Here is a 22,237-nt window from a genome sequence, read left to right as displayed (position 1 = left end):
CTAGCAGTTGCTCCTATATAATAAGTATCTTCTCCAGATCTATTATGTTGTAATGGAATAAGATAAACTTCCGATTTCTTTTTCATATCAATGGGGTCTCTGTCATTAGTTAGCAATTTTCTTAATGTAGGCTACGTGGATAGTAGTAGCATGTAGCCATTTTTTCTAAACAAGTGTACAATTTTGTGTGATGCAGGACCCAGAAATGGTAATGGGGGTGTGCTATCCTTAGGTCCTCTTTGTTGGTAAGGAACGATTGAGGATATAATTTATTTTTAACTCGATTCTGAAGATGATAAAACTTTGCTTGGGAATAGCCTGCTTTTATCATTGCTTTTTTGATAAGTTGCATTTCCTGTTCTACAAATACTGTGCTAGAAGGAAGAAGGAACGCTCTTCTCATAAGGGAAGTGATGGCTGAGTTTAGATAGTGTGTTGGTTGAAAGGCCATAGAGAAATAATCTGTGGTATACTGTTTTTTTATGATAAACAGAAAATTGAAGAGCAGGAGATTTATGTATCTCTAGATCAGGGCTTCTTAAACTTTTTTATTCACGACCCCATTTATGATTGTGATTTTTTTTCGCGACCCAAAAAAATATAAAATAAAGATATATACAAATTTGCAAAAACAATAATGGTGTACTACCACAGTTCACTCTTGTTACAATGGAACGGAGACAACTGAATACACTGAAAAGCGACAACACTACACTAGTTCACACTACAATCAGTGTTGCTGAATCGTTGTCTTGCTGCACCAAAAGTGACACAAAACGCAACTCATGAAACCTATGACACAAAGCATGCCATTTTCAAACTCTCACAAATTATTTTCAATATTTTGCATTAAATTCTCGTGACCCCAAGATTTCGCTAAGCGATCCCAAATGGGGTTGCGACCCATAGTTTAAGAAGCCCTGCTCTAGATCAAGGAATGTCATTTTGGTATTGAACTCTTCTTCTAGCATAAAGTTGATGGATGCATACACTGAAGCCAACAATTTTATGAATAGCTTTAAATTTTTGGTGGAACCCTCCCACGTGATTAAAATGTTGTCAACATAACATAAGTATAAGGTGGGGTATTGGATGGTTATGGGGGCGTCAAATACTTGCTGTTCTATGTTGCGCATGATTATCTCTGCTAGGATGGGTGAAAGTGGAGATCCCATTGGTACCTGTTGTGTCTGTCTATATATAGTACCATTAATTAAACTGAAAATAGTTGTTCTCCGTTATAAGTAACAGGGTTTCGTGAACAATTTATATTTTAATAATTCACCATGGTAATGCCACAACACGTAAGTGATTTTACAATAATCTGGTGGTGTTATGTGGTCCTAACATATCAATGGAGTGAACGGATTTGTGACACTTCTTCAGTTGTTGTTGTAAGATCCATTTTAGTTTATTTTACATATTTGTATTGTAAGGCCTTTGATATATGTTCTAATTTGATAACCCTACTATTCATCTCTGACAGGAGACCAGGATCTTTGTATATTGGTTGGGTGTGTGCTGTGTGACACAAGATGCACACATTTAGAAATTGTAATGGAAATATGTGAAACTTGCACATTAACATGATTACAATAATTTAAAATGATAACATTTTTTTGGAAGATCATTCATTATAATACAGTAGAGCGTCGTTTATCCGAAAGTTGTTTATCCGAAATGTCGGTTATCCAAAAGCATTCCAATTGGCAAATTTAAATTTTCGCTAGTGCTGTGGCGCTGCAATATTTGGCTATATCTTGGGCTACTCCAATATTTTTTTGTTGGTGTGTGTTTTTTAGCTGGCAGCACTGGCACTTTTGTGCGGTGTTTTTCTGAGGACTGTGTGTCGTGCTGAATCGAACGTTTTTGATACTAGATCATCTTCTAAAGTATATATTTTTTGGTTTTTATATTTTTCAATATATTTATTTTGTTTGTAAGAAATAAAGAAATAATTTTTAACGATACAATAGCCATGATTATTATTTAAAAAAGTATACGTTAGGCTTAACATTGACAAAAATTCGACACAAAGTGACATGCAACGGAGAAAAATTTCAACACGGGATAGGTTAATGTATTTTTTTGTACATAATCAGTTATCCGAAAAATAAATTATCCAAACGACCTCAGTCCCCAATTGATTCGGATAAACGACACTCTACTGTAATAAAATTAACTCAATATTGCTGTTGTCAATTTTATTATTATTACCTCTTGTAATGTTCTGGCAACTGATCAATTTTTCAACAATTATATTATTTCAGACATTACAAGAATGCACAAAAGATATGGATTCAACTACTTGGAATGCATATCAAATAGTAAGTAATAGAGCTAGAGCTGTATGTTATGTAGCACGTCAACAGCAATTTTCTGCAAAAACAGAAATGACTGTTAATAAATTAGTTTCAACAACTAAATATCAATTAGATGCTATGAAAGCTATTCAAACTCATCAAGAAAAAGTTAGCCATTTGACTCAACAAACTTTAAGTACAATGGCATTAGGTCAACAAGATCTTTTGCAGCAACAGCAAAGATTAAAAGTGGCTCAAAATAACATTCATAACTTTGTAGCAGGAAACTTGAGAGAGATTCTTCGAGAAAAAGCACTTATTGCAGCTGGTCAAAAAGAGTTGGCTGATATGACAAATAGCATAAAGGAGAAATTAGGTATGTCTTTGTTTAATTAAAGAAATTTAAAATGTTTTGTTTTAATTTGATACAAATTTTTTTTTGTTTTTTTTTTTTAAGATGAAGCAAGTAATCATTTACATAAAAATGAACAAGAAAGATTAGAAAATCATCAAGAAATTTTATCAGATTTATCTGCAATCCAGTCCAAGGCCAAGGAGGTTTGGGAAAAGATTGGTAATAATTTACACTATTTTGTTAACATCATTAATATGAAATTCATGTGTAGACAAAAAGTTCCTGGAACTGTGGTGTAGCACTGTAATTGTAGAACATATGGAAATGATCACCTTCAAAGTAGGACACTTCACCACACACACACTTGCCACATTAATCCTTTTTTGCCACATTGTTGGAAGTCCATTGGAAGGCTTCCTTTTGAATATTCAGGGGTTTGGCCATTGCATTTGATTTGATGTCCTCTGTGATTGTGAAACACATCTTATTGTGACCCATTTTTAGCTTAGGGAACTGTCAAAAAAGTCACTTGGAGCAAGATCTAATGAGTATAGTGGTTGGGTAATGACAGGAAGTCTAGTTGATGGGAAATTGTTGCATAACAAGTAATTAGTGGTTCAATTTCTGCATCACAACATGCATTATTATGATGCAGAAATCACACTTCCTACCACTGCTGTTTCCTCTGAAGTGCATCTCAAAACCTATGCAAAACATGCATGTAGAAATGACCAGTAATATATTATCCATCTTAAAGGGACATGTTTTGCAGCCATGAAGGACATCAAATCAAAATACATTAATGCCAAACTTCTGAATGTTCCAAAAGAAGCCTTCCAATGGTGCTTTCAACAGTGGCAGGATCGATGAGAGGAAAGTGTGTATGTGTGTGCTGAAGAGTCATACTTTGAAGGAGATTAGGTAACTGTTTCCATGTCTTACCATTACAGTGCTGTATCACAATTCTGAAAACTTTTTGACTGCTCATGTATAGTAATGTGTGTGAAAGATATTACTTTATAACCTTATGACAAAAGTTTCTCAATACTTGCTGAATGAGGAAAACTTGTAACTTTCTAAAATGTACAACCTTAAAAACAGTGAAATTTGTTGAAGGAAAATAAATAAGTACAGTAATACCTCGACTTGGGCGAACCCGGAGTTACGTGATTTTCAAATCGCATTGAATTGTCTTTTGTTTGCAACTCTTGATTACTCACTCCCCCCCACTATTGTTCGGCTTACATGTTCGGATGTGTCGCGCAGATTCGACACATAGCTACAATTTATTTTGTGTTATTTATTTCTGTGTTTGTTATATCTACAGAGACTCAAGAGACTCTATGTGGTTGATTTCTTGTAACCGTGAACGAATCAAAAGACGAGATAAGATTAACGGAAACATTTATTAGCTTACATACATCCGACTTGGGTTTTACACAAATTGCGAAATTATACCCCGATTTACGCAAATTCGACTTACGCGGTTATCGCTCGGTCCCACCTGTATACAAAAATGTCAAAGAGACAGATTTTTACCATGTCTTTACAGCGTGCACAAGCAAAGTAAATGCATATGTGAAGCAAAAAAGTACACCTGGGTACAAGCCCACCAAGGTAACACCGGGAACGAGCGGGTAGATGCCCTGGCCAAATCTGCGGCCACTGACAAAACTTTACCAATAGACTACAGCAAATTTAACCTACATACCATCAAAAAACTACTATGGACTGATCTTCTCACCAACTGGCAAAGCGACTGAATCAAAATACAAAATATTACATATCAATTTTTTCCAGATATTTCTGCGATATATGCTTATAAATGGATCACACCCAACTTTCAGCTAATGCAATTTCTGACCAACCATGGCCGCTTTCACTTGTACCTTAAGCATTTCGTCAACTCGCAAAACAGCGGCCTCTGCCCTGTTTGTAATACACAGGATGGCAACCTCCGTTACATTCTTGACTGTGCCATGATGGAGCCTGAGAGATCACAACTTCACATCCTCATCAACCACAAGCATAGCCACTGGCCATAAAATAATCATGAGTTTTTGATTGACCTGATAAATGATATAGACACCTTCAACCAGTTTGTACAACTCATCCATCAATACAACAGGAGGACTAATGTTCCCACTGAAAACTTGACTTCTAGGTTATATTTAATTCAGATTGTATATACTGTATAGTCCTTCTTTCTGTTAATCCTATTACATTGTATTTGCATGTTTGTTAGTTCTGTGTATTTTATACTTAGTATTCTGTTTTCTCCACTTATTCATTGTATATAATATACTCTTCATTGTACACATTTTGTTGCTTAAGTATCAACCATGTATTTAAAATTATGACACTTACGTGTTGCGGCGTTATTGACTCAGTCAATAACGCCGCAACACGTAAGTGTCATAATTTTAATTTCTAAAGGCTGGCGTGAAGTGAACTATATTTTCATCAACCATGTAATTTGAACTCCATGTATGCTTAATCCTACTATAATTGTATTTGCTTATTCTATGGTTATATTGTCACGTTTTATTCCTTTGCAAATACCATGTACTGCGTGTACTATTGCATTGTATATGTTACCGGCCAAACCCGATTTCAGGCCAAACTAGTTTATCCTACGCATGTCAGGATATACTAGTTTAGCCTAGGATAATCTAGTTTGGCCTAAATACTTTAGGCTTAACTAGTTTGACCTAGGCTGAACTGATTTATGTACTACAAATAGATGCCAGTGTAAAGAAAAAAATAATTTTGTGTAATTCGAAATGCCACCACAGTACACCCGGTGGTTAAAGTGTACCTAGGTAACCCCAATGGCGGTGCTTCGGTTAGGTTAACTACATTTTTAGTAGACGTTTCCTTTTTTTCTTTTGTTCAAGAACTACTGTGAATCAATAACTAGTGATGTTAAACAATGGGCGGCCTGCCAGCGGCTCCCCTCCAGGAGGAGTCCTCCAGGAGCACGAACAGTCTGAAGTGCCGCCATTGGGGTTACCTAGGTACACTTTAACCCACCCTGTAAAAATAAATAAAAGATTAAATATTTTATATGTTACACTAAGAAACACAAACAAGTTCATTTTTAATTTTAGTTTGACTTTAAAAGTTATTTTTATTATTTCGTTTGAATTTTTGAAAATATTTTCAAAAGTTAATTACCTTTAAAAAAATACAAACTGATAAGTACTGTTTAGTTTATTTTTATTTTATAGTTTTGTACAAGTGTTGTGTCACTTCTAATCAACACCATTTTTATAATTAAGTAGACTATGTTTGAATAAATATTGTTTATCTAATTGATTGCTTAATTTTATTTTAACCATTAATATACTTAAATCAGGCCTGGCCAACCTGCGGCCCATCACATTAAATTGTGTGGCCTGCTAAGCGATATTACATATGCATTAAAACTTTCGTTTTCCGTTTTGTGTATACCAAAACAATTAAATAAGTGAAAATTTGCATGTGTCATTGCTATAATGCGCAAGTGTGAGTACAAACTCTTTGTATAACAATGAAATCTTATTCATTTTGTGTTTGTTTTACTTTTTTAAAAGCATTTTTGCCTAAATGTGACCCATTGTAATGTTACGCGTGATTAAAGTTGCCTGCGAAACAATTTGGGTTGGCCAGGCCTGACTTAAATAATAATTCTAAGTCAGTTCGGCCTAGGACAAACTAGTTAAGCCCAAAGTATTTAGGACAAACTAGATTGTCCTAGGCTAAACTAGTATATCCTGACACGCGTAGGATAAACTAGTTTGGCCTGAAATCGGGTTTGGCTGGTAACATATACACTACTTGCCCATTATTTACTGTATCCACTTCAAAGTTTATATATTGTGCACATTTACATATTTATGTAAAATTGTTTATTTGCAATCTATTTCTCTGTAACCTCCATGTCCAGCTATGCATAGCGGTGCTGGACATTATTTTTTATAATGTTGAGTTATTTCTTTGAAACAGTTGGTAAACATCCAAATGACAGTGATAAATTACTGTATCAACTTAAAATCGGTAAAGTTAGTTTAAATACATAAGAGAGAAAAAATATAAATCAAGCATAGATGAATCTTGAAGACAAGATTTTTTATTATATGTTACAACTGGCAGAAACAGTAGGAAATCATATATAGAGAAAAAAATAACAAAACAAAAATACTGGGCCATAGCAACAAAGGTTAAAAAATCATTCACATTGCTAATAGTGACTGTATTTAGCAGTATGTAATGTCTTATTTGCATTTTATTATATGACCAGTTGTTGAGGCATTGAGGCATTAGAATTTTAGCCCATTCCATAGCCAAATATATTGTCAACTGCTAAAGTGTCTGTAGTCATCACTGATCCATTTTTTTCAACTAGCATCACACCTTATTGATAGGTGATAAGTCTGGAATATTTCTAGGTCTAGAAACAAAAGTGATTGCTAGTCACCACCAGGCTTTTGTAATTATGGCCAAATACCTATCTCCGTCATGCTGAAGTATGCTAGGCTGTAGACCAAATAATTCATTGTGAAAGATGTGGATTTTACCTTAGGATTTGGACAGTCAAGCTATAATGGTTTAGATGCAAAAGTACAGAGCATCAACACCATTGGAATTCGTGCAGCCCCAAAGTATTAAAGACTGACTTTTACATCTTATATTTGTAATAGGAGAGATCAATTTTGTCCTTCTTTCTTGACATTGTCAAAATACTTAATGGTGAAAACTGATTTGTTGGACCATAGTACTGTACTTACTTTAAGCAACGTATGGTCCAAGCCAAATGCATTTGAATCCATGCTAAATGTAGTGAAGTAGAGCTTGCACTTTGCCTTATAGAAACATTAGGATACATACAAGGGGGACCCAAAAAACCAAACTGAGAGTGCGCTGCCATTCGTAGATGTAGTAGAGAGTTCTCCCGCTAAATGGGGTTAGTAGAGACCTTCATGAAACAGCTCTGCAGATGGCATCAGTTTGTAGGTTTACGTTTGAGCATACTGTTATTTTGTTCCGCCTGCAAAGTTCTGGGCATCTTTCAACATCTTGAAATGATAAAAACATTGAAAAAATCCACCAAAAAAGTTTTAAGACGTCTACAAGAGGATGTGCGAAGGAAACACCCAGAACTTTGGCAATCAGGTGACTGGTTCCTTCATCATGACAACGCCTCCGCACACATGGCCTTACGAGTGACCCACTATTTGGCCTCTCGGGGATGGCCTGTTGTTCTCCACCTTCGTATTCACTAGACCTAGCCCCGTGTGACTTTCTGTTTCCAAGAATAAAGAAAAATCTAAAAGGGAAGCATTTTGATGATGTGGAGGTGATAAAAACAGCTTCCCTAAGGGCACTGGACAATATCAAGGTTGAAGAGTGCCAGAGATGCTTCAAACAATGGGAAAAAGACTTGATAAGTGCATCACATCTAATGGAGATTACTTTGAAGGTGACTGAAGGAATTTTGTAAAAAAGTTAATAAAGTTTTTATACAAAAAATCCTGTTTTTTTTTTGGCCCCCACATATAACTATGTATCTGCACATCATCAATTTGGAGACAGGCTTTTGAAAGGTTTCTCTTGCCCATTGTGCCAAATTTGCAGTTATTATATGCTGGTTTATATGAATAATAGATGAAGCATAAGACATTCAAGTGAGCTGAGCATCTGTTGTTTGTCCAGTATCTTTCTAAGACTACTGGTTCTAGATAACACATAACTGTGTTGTTGTGTGCAGGTGATCCTCTCAGTAACACTGGAACTGGTATCATGCTACCTCCATACCATAGAAATCTAAAAAAAGCAGTTGTGTGGTGAACTACTGCTATATTTCTACAATTAATTTAAATTAATTAATTTATACATAATTATTGATATTATATTTAACAAGAGAAGATGGCCTCCTGCCAAATTGCTTAGTAATTACAGTAGAGCATTGATTATCCGACCCCCGATTAACCGTCACATCGGTTTAACTGACTGTTCTAGTCAGCAAATTTCAAATGTCCATAGTGATGTGGCGCTACAATATTTGGCTATGTCTTGACTACTTTAATATTATTTTTGTTAAATTTTTGTGTGTTTTAGCTGGCAACACTAGCTCGACCATGAAAGGGAGGCCATTATTTAAACGAGACTTAATTTTCTAATTATGAGTGGTCGTTTGTTTTGTGAGCAATAAAATAATTTAAAAATAATTTTTTAACAATACAATAGCGACAATTATTATTTTAAAAAAAATTTTGTTATGCTTAACATCGATGAAAATTTAATGTGAAGTAGGTTATACTAATATACCAGGTGTATAAGCTTAAATCCGCTGTTTGCTAATAGATGGCGTAAGCGAGCGTATTAAGTTACCATGATGACACCATATTGTTTTTTTGATGATTTTGACGTCTGTCAACATTAATCAGTGCACATCATCAGATATTTCATATAACAACATATATTTTTTTTAGTAATCATGTCTACTTTTGTGCCAGAAAAAGAGCATATGCGGCAATCTTTGCTTTTCTGCTTTAATTTGAAGAAATCAGCTGCCAAAGCACATTGAATGCTTGTGGAGGCTTATGGAGACAGAGCTTTATCGGAAACCACGTGCAGAGATTGGTTTCATCAGTTCAAAGATGGAAATTCTTATCTGAGTGACAAGAAGTGTGAAAATCAGCCCAGGAAGGTTAAGGACCATCAACTGCAGGCTCTTTTGGATGAGGACAATACCCAATCGCAAAAAAATGCTTGCCGAGCAATTGGGTGTTACTCAACCAGCCATTTCCATGTGTCTACGTGCCATGAAAAAGATTCAGAAGATCAGAAAATGGGTGCCGCATGAATTGAACGATAGGCAGATGGAGCGACGCCAAAACACATGCGAAATCTTGCTCGCCAGACAAAAAAGAAAGTCGTTTCTGCATCGGATTATAACTGGCGATGAGAAATGGATATATTTTGAGAATCCTAAACGCAAGAAATCGTGGGTTGATCCAGGCAAACCATNAAGTTATCCGGACTGCCAGGTTATCGAGTGCCGAGTTTTCGAGACTCTACTGTATTTATATTTCTGTTCAGCATTTTTCTGTTTTAAATCACACAAGAAAGCTTAAACACTTCCAATAAATAAATTTACATGTGAATTCTCTTAAGTAAATTTCCCCACTTCTTTCAATCTTTTATAAATTAAAATTTACTGAAATTGAATGCCTTCAGTAAATCAATTACAGTAGAGCATCGATTATCCGACCCCCGATTAACCATCACATCGGCTAACCGACCATTCTAGTTGGCAAATTTCAAATGTCCGCTAGTGATGTGGCACTACAATATTTGTCTTGGCTACTTTAATATTATTTTTGTTAAATTTTTGTGTGTTTTAGCTGGCTACACAGCTCAACCATTGAAGGAAAGCCAGTATTTAAACGAGACTTAATTTTCTAATTATGAATGGTTGTTTGTTTTGTGAACAATAAAATAATTTTTAACGATACAATAGCAACAATTATTATTTTAAAAAAAATTTTGTTAAGCTTAACATCAATGAAAATTCAACACAAAGTTGGTTAATAGCGATATACTAATATACTAATTACATAGGATATACTAATATACTATGTAATTAATATACTAATATATTAATTACATAGTATATTAGTATATCGGTTAATAGCAATATACTAATATATTAATTACATGGGATATACTAATATACTATATTAATAATGTATTTTTTTCATTCTTTTCGGTTATCTGATTTTTTCAGTTATCCGACCAACCTTAGTCCCCAATTGAGTCGGATAATCGATGCTCTACTGTATTTAGCTTTAATAGCCCAATAAAGGAATCTGGCCGTTTGGTACAGATATACTACAGTGCATCAAAGTCAAAACTATCCACTTTCAAAACTAGCTGGTTTGCCTGGTAATTCTGAATATTTTGTCAGGTACATTATTTGCATATTGAGTTCATGCTATTGTATATAGTAAATTAAATAAAATTAAATGAATTATTTGAAAAATAGTTATGTATTATTGCTTTAAATTTTATAATGTGCAAATAAAATTATCTCGTAAATAAATAAATAAATTGATAATATTTGGGATGAATATATTGTTAAACTTTCAGTTGATTTTTTGTATACTTGATTATTTTATATATTTTATTTAAAGTGAAATATAAAAATTCTTTAAATAAATAATAGTTTTTTTTTTTCAGAAAATAGTACTCAAAAACTTCTTCAACAACAAATAAAAACATCAGAAAATTATAAAGAAACTTTACGTAATCTTCAGTTAATAAACGAAACCATTAGTCATATGATGCATGTTGTAGAACAGGTGCGTACTGAAATTAATTTAAAGCTTGGATGGCTTGGAAAATTGTTAGATGGAACTGGTAAGTGTATTTTGTCAAATAATTGGTATATAATTATTGCTCATTATGAAGTTCAATTTATAACTTCATAGTGATCTTATTCAACATAAAGAAAAATTTATTAATATATAAATATAATCAGGTACTTTCACTCTAAACCCTGAACTATTTTTACAAATTTGATTATTAAAATTATATGGGATTTTCCAAAAAAAATGTTACCATCTTAAATTAATGTAATTATGTTAATTATTATCTGAATAGAATATTGTAATGTGCATTAAAACACTGGAAAATTATCCAAGTTTCATATTTGCCCATTACAATTTCTCAATATCTGCATCTTGTGTCTCATAGCATGCATCTGATTAAATCATGCATCAAATTCTCCCTATGCTCATTACAGCAAATCTATTGTCACTTCTTAGCAGCCACAATTCTAGAGATTCTGCAGATTACTCATGTTTTACAATAATAAGTGATTCTGACTTTGGAAACTGTAGAACACAATATGCTTTCTTAATTGCAGAGTCACCATTTTCATTTATAGAGCTTTCTAGAGTTAGTGGACAGCAAGACATTTGAATGCAGCTGGGAAATGAAACTTGGACAGTTACTTTATTGACTGGTGTAATCATACATTTCTCAGATAATAATTAACATAATCATGATAATTTAAAGTAGTAGCATTTATTTTGGAAGACTACACAGGGTTTAAAGGAATGTTCATATACTCTCTATGACTTAAAAACAATAAAAAATTTTTGAAGGTTATTAAATAAATTATTTTCAAAAGAAGCCCAAAGAACAATAAGTGTATAGTACATGTAAAAATTAAAACCTCTTTAAATTCATTATATGCGTTTTTCATTGTTATAATAATTAAACATATATTTAATGTAGTAAAAAATATATATTCATAAGCAAAATTATATATGCATAACACCAGGTTATTTCATTTAATAATGAAATTTTCTTTAAATCAAAAATGTATTTATAATTGTCCATATTTAGTTCAAATTATTTTAACTTATAAAAAGCAGGACATTGGGTATATTTCTAAAGGCAATTATGCCACTTTTAAATGACTTAATGTTAATTCCTTTTCTTATGTAAATGAAAATTATTAATTTAAGTAACTATTGTTGTAATCTGCTGCTATTTTAAGGAACTACAATACTGTTTTATTTAATTTACCAAATGTATAGATGAAAAGAATTAGGTTAAGTGGCATGTAATATGGTGATAGAATGTTTACAAACATAACTTTAAATCATATGATCATTATAAGTTTAAGTATGTTGTGAGATAAAAGCTTGAAAAACACTGCTCTATTCAGTGGTTTCCTCCATTCAGACCTTTATTTATTTTCCTATAAAATGACAGTGCTGTATTTTCTAACCAAGTAGAACAAAGGCTTCATTTTGCAACTTGGACTATGCAGACGATAGACATCCTGCACAACACCTGGTTTTCAGAAGAGGCTTATTTCATATGAATAATGTAGTAGATAAACAGAATGTCAGAGTTTGACTGAAGAATGTTTACAGAACTTTTGTGAAAGGGATGTTTATGGCATATTCTGTACTATTCGTCAACACAGATTGACAAGTGGTGCAGAATGTGAATGTTTTCCTTGAAAAGCTAGGGTAACAAAACTGTGGCCACATTGAACTTGTCTTCATTAATAACAGATTTTCATGCTTTTGTGCTTCAAAGTGTATGTAGTTTGTAAATTTATGTGGTGTAATATTGAATTAAACCTATATATAAATGGTTCAGCATCTTGTGTGTCACCCTGTAAATTAAGTACTGTATTTTTGCAGAATGATCGGCATGCTGCATAAAAATGGGGGAGACCAGCATGCTGGTTAAACTGTGATTAAAATATAAAATTAATCAGATTTAACAAAACTAGTTGTTAATTAAATAGAATAATGTATTCTTTAACATTTAATTAACAACTAGTTTTGTTAAATCTGATTACAATGAGCACAAATTACAATGTTAATATTTTATTAATAATAACATTGTAATTTGACTGACTTAAAATCAGGAAGAGAGTTTTTGCTTACAAGACAATGAAACAATTAGTGACTTATTGACATTAGTAGTAGAAGTAGTTAGTCAGTGTCCGCTACACTGACCATCTATCCTGACCTTAAAAATAACACCTTCCTCTCAAATTTCACACAAAACCCATGTTAATGATTTAAGCTGAGATAATTTACAGTGAGTTTTTTAAATTTAATATGTTTATTTTTTGCATTTTTGAATCAAATAAGAATAAACTATACATAAAGAAAACACTTTTGGAATTCCATGAGTATTTTACATTGTTAGAAAGAAGATAAAATGAAGAAATTAAATGTATAATTGTAGTTTTTGATGTGTGCTGATAGTTTCACAGTTTTAGAACAAAAACTTGTTTGTTTTTACGTGACATAACTAGTTAATTTTTTTTAATGTGCTCTCTAGAGAGGGATATATAACTTCACTTAAACCAGCATGCCAACATTCCCCTGGAATAAACCAGCATGCTGGCTTTTACCGTACAGAAATGTCTGATTTCGTGGTCTCCCTCGGATATACTGGCATGCCAGTCATTCCACAAAAATACAGTACAAAGAATTAATTTATTGACATAAATAAAGGGGTCATTCCATTCCAACTGTGCAAACCTTCATGCTCAACCTTCTCAAATTTTGTCTAGCCTTACTAATAATTGCTTCAATGCCTACTTTTGCCACTAATTGGTCCTCTTTATTCTGTTTGGCCTTGATTAAATGTGCATATCTGAGAAACAAAACCTACTCTAACACCTTGTAAATGTGCAGCCAAATTTATTAATTTCCTAACGTTTTCGGTCATGCTAAATGACCTTTATCAAGAAAAAACTTTAAAATTCAAACACGGTACATTTGCATAAACGAATAGGCTTTTCGAACGTTTTTGAATGATATTCTATTGAACATCAGGTGTGCCATCTTTATCAATAGCTAATATTAAAACATGAAGATAAAACAAAAAACATAAAAATAAAATACAATTGGGTCCATAAAGAGAAAATTATTCACAAAGAAATTAAGACGCCTGAAATATAACATATAACGTAACAAGGGCATATATTAATGTAAAAAGCATTTGAGCAGTCTGTTTCTTAAAAATGTGTTTTCTGCTGTATCTGTTTCTTCTGTTTATTAGGTTATTAACATGACCGAAAACATTAGGAAATTAATAAATTTGGCTGCACGTTTACAAGGTGTTAGAGTAAGTTTTGTTTATTGAATAATATGCAGTCTCGGATGAATTGCATATCTGAGATTCAAACTCCTATGGTTCTACCATTTTTCTATCTTATAAATGTGCCTGCATGTTTTACATCTAGAGCATCTGTTTTTCTCTCATTCTCACTCAGTCCCAGTGTCCTTTCTCTACTTTTCTGCCACTACTTTTGTATATATTTCTATTCATTTTAGTATGATTGATATTCTTCTTGTGTGTTTAAATGTGTTTACTTTGTCTATTAAATTTCCTACTTTTCTTTCAATTCTGAAATGATTACAGCTTGTTGCCTCATAATACTTTTCAGCAAATTTTGCCAATTACTTTACATTTGTCCTGTACTTTCATTAATCCCCACCTAATTTTGATTTGAATCAGTTTGTTAACTCTAGTTTTAATAAATTATCAAAGATGGTAGATTTCTTATTGTTCATATATATTTGAAAAGTTTGTAGTCTAGCTGCATGTTTTTTTTATTCCTCTCTCTTCCTACTCCTTTTCCTCTTCAAATTTCTTTAAAGTATTCCACGAAAGTTAGCTGAAATTAAGTGAATAGTAGTCTCTAATTTTTTGACCAATAGTCTGTTTAATTCTCTTTACTTTTCTGATAATAAGATAAGCAAGAGTAGTTCTTTTAGTTCCTTCAATTCGTGGAATGACTGAAATACCAATTTCTAAGATGGAATTTTAGAAACTGTTTTTTTTAACTTCTTTGGTAAAGTCCATTTCATTACATAAGATAAAAGTTGACAAAGTTCAAAAAGTTTTATCTGTTGGTTGTAACATTTTGTTCTACAGTATCTCCTTTTTAATATCTAACTTTTTAAAATTTGTGATGCTGTTTCAGTTGTAACTCTTCATTTCTATTCAGTCTAATTCTGTTTGAATTTGATACATTTCTTTATACAATAGTGTGTTGTTTGTCCGAATCAATTGGGGACTGGGATTGTTCAGATAACTTATTTTTCAGATAACTGATTATGTACGAAAAAAACATATTAACCTATCCCATGTTGAAATTTTTCTCTGTTGCATGTCGTTTTGTGTTGAATTTTTGTCCATTTTAAGCCTAACGAAAATTTTTATAATAATAATCGTGGCTATTGTATCATTAAAAATTATTTCTTTATTTTGTACAAACAAAATAAATATATTGAAAAATATACAAACAAAAAATTATACTTTAGAAGTTAATCTACTATCAAAAACGTTTGATTCAGCACGACACACATCCCGACACAGTCCTCAGAAAAGCAGCACACAAAAGTGCCAGTGCTGCCAGCTAAAACACACACACCAACAACGAAAATATTGGAGTAGCCCAAGATATAGCCAAAGGTTGCAGTGCCACAGCACTAGTGAAAATTTAAATTTGCCAACTGGAATGCTTTTGGTTAACTGATGTTTTGGTTGACAGCTTTCGGATAAACGACAGTCTACTGCAGGTCTGTCGTAAGCGGGCGTGCACCGCACGCGGGCGGCACATCCAGGGGGCGGCAAATCGAGCGATCAGTTACGTAATATTCAAAGTCATTGTCATAATACCCACCCTACTTATAGCATAAGAAATGTCTTCGCACGGAGAAAAAAATTCTGACCGGTGCGCAATTATTATATTCTTATTTATATTATAGCGTTAAAGCGTCTCTATTGGCATTTATCAGAATTAAGATGCAATGCGAAACGTCTGTCGGCAGGTTGAAGCATCCGGCGGCGCCCGAAAGCCAAGTACCCATAGTCGTGCTCTATGACAGAAGTTGATAGGACTGGCGATAATAGGGAATCCCCACAGAGCTTCCTTCTCAATTTGTACTTGTACGCATTCGAACAGTTCTATCGCATATCAAATTGCAATTATTTTGTTAATAATTTTTCTGACATGGGTCTAAGTATAATTAATCATATTTTAACTTGGTTAGCATTTAAATCTGAAGCTTAAAGACGATTCGAGTAGTGAAACAGACATTGACGGTATTGATTTGTATGATTGAAATCTGTACTTTAAAGTTGCATTTTCCAGAAAACCAGTCTAATGATCCACAAACCCTATTACAATATCTTTTTACTAATGACTTAATATCAACATTTCCTAACACAGCAATAGCACTAAGAATATTACTTACATTGCCGGTTTCAGTTGCATTTGGTGAAAGGTTTTTTTCAAAGTTAAAAATTATAAAAAAACTATTTAAGATCAACAATGTACCGGCAAAGACTAAGTAATTTAGCTATAGTTTCAATTGAACACGAAATCTTATACAGCTTGGATACAAGAAAATTGATAGCAGATTTCGCAAACATAAAGGCAAGAAGAGTTAAATTTCTGTAAATAAAATATTTATATGGTTTTACACTTAAGTAAACAAAAATAACTTAGTAATAATAAATAGTTTTTCTTTATAAAGTATTTTTCTTTTTTCACACCCTTATGAGACAACACTAAAGAGCCTTACTGGCAAGCTCAGCGTAGGTAGTCGTAGTTAAACAGGGGGCAGCATAATCGGTATTGCACACGGGCGTTCAAACAGCTAGCGGCGCCCTGGTCTACTGCATGTATATTTTAAAACTTGTTCAGGATTCAATTCATCATTATTTTTCAATTTAAGGCTTTTTTCTTTCTGTCTTCAACACAATTTTATTCTGTATTCTTTTGACATTTTTTATATTTTCCAATCTTTGGTTTGAAACATTATAACTCCATTACTTTTCTGTATGTATATTGTCAGGAATCATATGTATAATGGAAAGGAATGGTAATGGAATGTATAATGGAAAGGAATGGTCCTTTCCACAGCTACTCTAGCTGTGGAAAGGACCATTCCTTTCCATTCCACTCTCTCTTTTCTTTCTTGAGTATGATGACCCTCTGTCTGATGATCTCCCTTTCTTGGTCCAATGGTTACCCCAGATGAAACAAAGTGCATTGAGGTAAAGGAAAAAAATGTCGTTTCCATCAGATGTCGTATTTAGCTTGTATATTGTCAGCAATTGTATGTATAGTAATCACTTTGTTTATCAATATTGTCAGGATTCTCTTACTGTATACATACATTAGTTTAGTCCAGTCACGTTATCAGAATTAATTGTTATCATATTCATTATCATATAATTTCCAATGAAAATTTGCTTCCAAGTGAAAGGAATTACATTATATTCAAGAAGAAATAAAATTTTAGTTGTTTTCAACTGTCATGGGGAAATACTAGTTATCTATAATACAGAAGTGGACAGCACACCGACCATTTAATAGGAGAAACTTTTATCATACAGGCGTTAAATTACAAATAAATGTCGCTAGACTGACAAGTGCTTTCAACGATAATTATTTTCGTCTTCCTCAGGTTGTTAAAAACGGTTAAATTCCTTTTTTTTTTTTATTACAAATAACTGACTGTTCCAAGCGTATTAACGTTTTGGAACGGAAGCAACAGTAGAACATAAGACAGTTTTTAAAAAAAAACAAGCGCGGTAATAATGTGCATGTGCTATGCGCCTCCAAATTGTGGAGCTAGATATGTTGTTTTAGATAGTTATACAAATTGATCCACAAAGGGGGCAAATCACAGGGATTTAATATGTTGGTAAGGAGGGCCTCCCAAATATATATGATATTTCTGTTATTGCAATGTCTTATTATGGCCACCTCGTCCCACAACGGGGTATGTTGGTGTTGTAATATCATTCTAGTGAGCTCAGTTTCATTCCTGCCTTCCCTGATAGAATACTGATGCTCTGAAATACGACAAGACAACATTCTAGTTGTCGCGCCAATATAATGGGTGCGACCACCCGACATATTTTCTAATGGGATAGAATAAACCCCCAATCTTTCAAGAATGGAAATAGGATCCCTGTCATTGGACAGCACCTCCTAAGATTTGGCCGTGGGGAAACTGGCAGAAAAACCGCATATCGCCTAAAAATACGGCAAATATGGAGAGTGATGTGACCACAAAATGGTATAGCGGGAAGATCTATTGTGGATTCTTTCAGGAGATGCAGTGTAGTAGCAGGAAAAAGCGATCTTTTTACTTTGTTTAAGATGTAGATAAATTTGGCATTATTGTAGCCTGCCTCATTTACCACACAGCAAATAATAATAAGTTCAGCGCTTGTCGGTCTAGCGACATTTATTTGTAATTTAACGCCTGTATGATAAAAGTTTCTCCTATGAAATACTAGTTGCAGCACATTCTGAAAAAGTGATCTGACATTATTACATCTTTATTCAAACCAAAAATATACAGGCAATATTAAAATATATTTATTGATTATATACAAGTCTTGTCTGAGAGCCTGCTTGAATATAATGTAATTCCTTTCACTTGGAAACAAATTTTTGTTGGGAATTATATGATAATAAATATGATAACAATTAATCATGATAACATGATTGGACTAAACTAATATATGTATACAGTAAGATAACCCTGATAATATTGATAAACAAAGTAATTACTATTCATACAATTCCAGACAATATACAAGCTAAATACCAATATACATATTATAATAATAATATACAAATTTAATTTAATTTCAATGCTCCCATGGATGATCTTTGTACACAATCCAAATGTGGAAAGGACCATTCCTTTCCATTCCACTCTCTCTTTTCTTCCTTGAGCATGATGACCCTCTTTGTCTGATGATCTCCCTTTCTTGGTCCAATGGTTACCCCAGACGAAACAAAGTGCATTGAGGTAAAGGAAAAAGATGTCGTCTCCCTCAGTTCATCTGGTTTTATTCTCCTTTTCCTTCTTTTTACATGTCACACATAATTTTCCTCCAATCAGAGTGCTTCACAAAGATGATTCAGTTGACATTTATTAGTCGCATACCTGGCAAACCGAGACTATTATCACCACTGGTAATAATGTCTAAATGAAGCACAACAATGGTTCAGTTTGGAGAAATAAAATATAAATAAAATAAATAAAAGAAAATGAACATGAGATGGGAGTATCACAATAACTTCTACTACAACTTTGTATAGAACCTGCAGGTAACTGATCAAGACAGTTAAAAACACTCATTTTAAAACAAATTCTGTTTTAGTTTTAATTAAATATTAGTGTCTTGTGCTTCTCATAATATTTTTATGAAACATTTATATTAATGAAACTAAATTTTTTTTCTTAGGTGAACAACTTACTTTACTGAATACCTGTATACTCCATCTAGCATATTTCTTATTGGCTGCTATTTCTGCTGTATTTATTCATGCTCCTTATTTATCAAGAATACTTCTACTGTTTTTAGTACCTTTAAATGCAGTTTTAGAAATTAAAAATGGAAGATTTTTAGATTTTTTTTCACTTACTGCAATTATTGTATTTACAACTTTTGGTAAGTGTTCTAGATCTTTTTTTTAAGTTTAGAATTTAAAAAATGATAAAATAAAAGTAAATGTTTTAAAATTTAAAACATTTTGATGATGATGATAATAATAATAAAGTATTTATATCTTTTCTTTATATTTCAAATGCTTTAAATGTTTAAAATAATATTTAATACTATTTTATAATAATGTTGATTTTTATTTTTTATATTATTATCCAATATAATAGATAGAATGAAAGAGTAGGTGTTTGGAGCTCTCTATAGAAAGAAATGTTGTGCAAATCTCAACCAAATTTGGTATATATGTACTGTCCTGCATATGTGGCTTTGAGTTTTGGGAAAAACATTTTAATTCAAAATTCAGCCACTAGTGCAAAATTTAGAGCTGTTGTCTTCTTAATGCTCACATTATGTAGGGCTTTTAATGAATTTTAAATATAAAAAATGCCAAATTGTCTATTTAATTATTAGCATTATAGCCATTTCTAGCCTGATAATATTCGGCTTTGGTTGTTGTATAGCTTTAAACGTATCGGGCGTAGTAAGGATGTTTGATGATATAAAATATGTCTTAAAATAACATTCTAGCACTCGGCAGATAAATTGTCTGCAACCTTTATGCAAGACAGTTCACCATCGCATATTGTATTAAATATGCAAGCCATTACTACAAAATTTTTCACATGCATTATTAATGATCATTTCTAATGTCAGAGCTACCACTGTAAAGTACTATTTTATTTTTCCGACTTTTCCAACGATTATCGACACTACTGTGTGCCGGAAATAGCCGTTCCCTAACGGGTACTTTACGCGGATTCGTGTTAGTGTGCCAGGCCTGGACTTTAAGCGTGCACCAAATTAAATAATGACAAAGTTTGTCAATAACAAAAATCAAATATTTAATTAAACTTCTAGTAATAAACTATATACAGTATTTAGTAAAAATCAAACAATAATTTATTCAATGAAATTCAACAAGAATCAACCTGACAAAACTCAAATCAATCTATTTCTAACTTAATTCTATTCCCCTTTGGAATTCGACAAAAATCAAAGACTTAACTTATAAACAATAATTCTTATAAATTAATGGTCCTAATCGTCACCTCAATATACTAGGAACCTATTTCCTCAAACTCTCAAGACTTTCTATAATTGTCGATCCACAAATCGAATAACTTCAAAATAGCCTTGGAACTATTTGATCCTATCGGACACCTCTCTCGTTCACTGCTATGAAGCTCACCAAAGCTCGTTGCTATCAGGAGTTCACCTCGTTCATCTTCACTTGAGACTCGGGATTTATAGTGTGAGGTGACGTCACAATTCTGAATGAGATCACTCTCTTCATTTACATACTTAACACTAACAATAAACTTTTTTCGTTTGTCTGGCAGCCTATTTTCCGATAATACTCGCTAACCTTTTACATTATTCTTTTTGACAATTTTCGGGATGTTTTTATTCTTTAAGGTTTAGCGAGTCCCTAATTCATGCTTGTGGGGTCTCCCCCCCTTTTTCTCGGTGCGGACTTACTTTTTTCCGCTCGGGAAGCGCAAGTGTGCGCAAGTTTTTCTATGGCGCTTTTCTTTTGTCGGTGAGTTGGTTTTTTTTTCTATTTTTTAAGTTCCTAAGGTGAATGGTGAGGAAACCTTCGTCCTAACAAAACATAAGCCCCAAACAAAAATAGAATAATAAGCAAAATAAAAGTAAATAAAAATAACGCTCGGACTTGGTTCCTTACACCACCATCACCAGCTCTGAACTCCCCATGACTTTTGGCTATGTAACTACCTAAAACGTCTTATTTATTAAGGTAATGTTGCTAACTTAGTTATCTAAAATATAGAATTTCACAACTTGTGTGGCAACTCCACACAGATCAGTTGCATTTCACATTGAGTGTGTTATGCAGTGAGTATCCTCCATCCCTATGCAGTTTTTACAGCATAGGGATGAAGGATACATAGAGCCATATCTTTGATTTAATTGTCAATTGCACATTGCATATCTGTAATCATATCTGTAAGTAAAATAAAATTATTGCATTTTGTTTCTTAGCTTCTGAAATTTTTTAGAAAATGTATATAATATGCATATTGAGACAGCAGCACCAAATTTTGCTTCAGTAACTAACTTTTGAAGTAAAATTTTTTCTGAAAATCAAAATCACATACTTGGGACAGCATGTTATTAAATTTTGTTGAATTTTGTCCAATAGTTATTTCTACAGAACTCATATCACCTGCTTTTTAATTATGATCACTTCTGTATAAATGCAATTTGTGATTTAACAGTTAAATGGCTTCATAAAGTTTCATTCTCATAGTACGAAGCATTTTATACTTTTTATTCTAATAGAGTTTTGTTTTGAAGCTTTTCTGTTTCACTGATTTTATTTTATTCCAAAATTTTTGAATTGTAAATGAATTTCATTCTCAAATGATTTTATAAAGTTAATTAAAATTAATTTCATCAAAACAAATCACTTCAAGTTTATCTAAGAAGTTACTTTTTATTATTAGCATTGAGTGCTTTCAAGAGATTAATCTCAAATCACCAGAAT

At 32.7% G+C, this 22,237-nt stretch overlaps 1 protein-coding gene across 1 annotated transcript in view; it reads left to right on the top strand.

Annotated features, from left to right (window-relative positions):
- The window catches only part of LOC111614285 (protein brambleberry-like), a gene marked incomplete at its 3' end in the record, with an annotated part of 37,317 nt that extends 17,643 nt beyond the window's left edge, over positions 1–19,674 (top strand). The window contains exons 3-6 of the mRNA XM_023355660.1: positions 2,271–2,679; positions 2,761–2,877; positions 10,882–11,061; positions 19,468–19,674. Coding sequence (XP_023211428.1) covers positions 2,271–2,679; positions 2,761–2,877; positions 10,882–11,061; positions 19,468–19,674 — 913 coding nt within the window. The remainder of the gene's footprint in view (positions 1–2,270; positions 2,680–2,760; positions 2,878–10,881; positions 11,062–19,467) is intronic.
- Positions 19,675–22,237: the final 2,563 nt, after the last annotated feature.

Source organism: Centruroides sculpturatus, unplaced genomic scaffold, assembly GCF_000671375.1.
Source record: "Centruroides sculpturatus isolate CEXI.00-Female unplaced genomic scaffold, Cexi_2.0 scaffold2077, whole genome shotgun sequence".
NCBI classification, from domain to species: domain Eukaryota; kingdom Metazoa; phylum Arthropoda; class Arachnida; order Scorpiones; family Buthidae; genus Centruroides; species Centruroides sculpturatus.
Note: the sequence above shows the minus strand (reverse complement) of the source record. Positions and strands in the feature narration are given on the sequence as shown.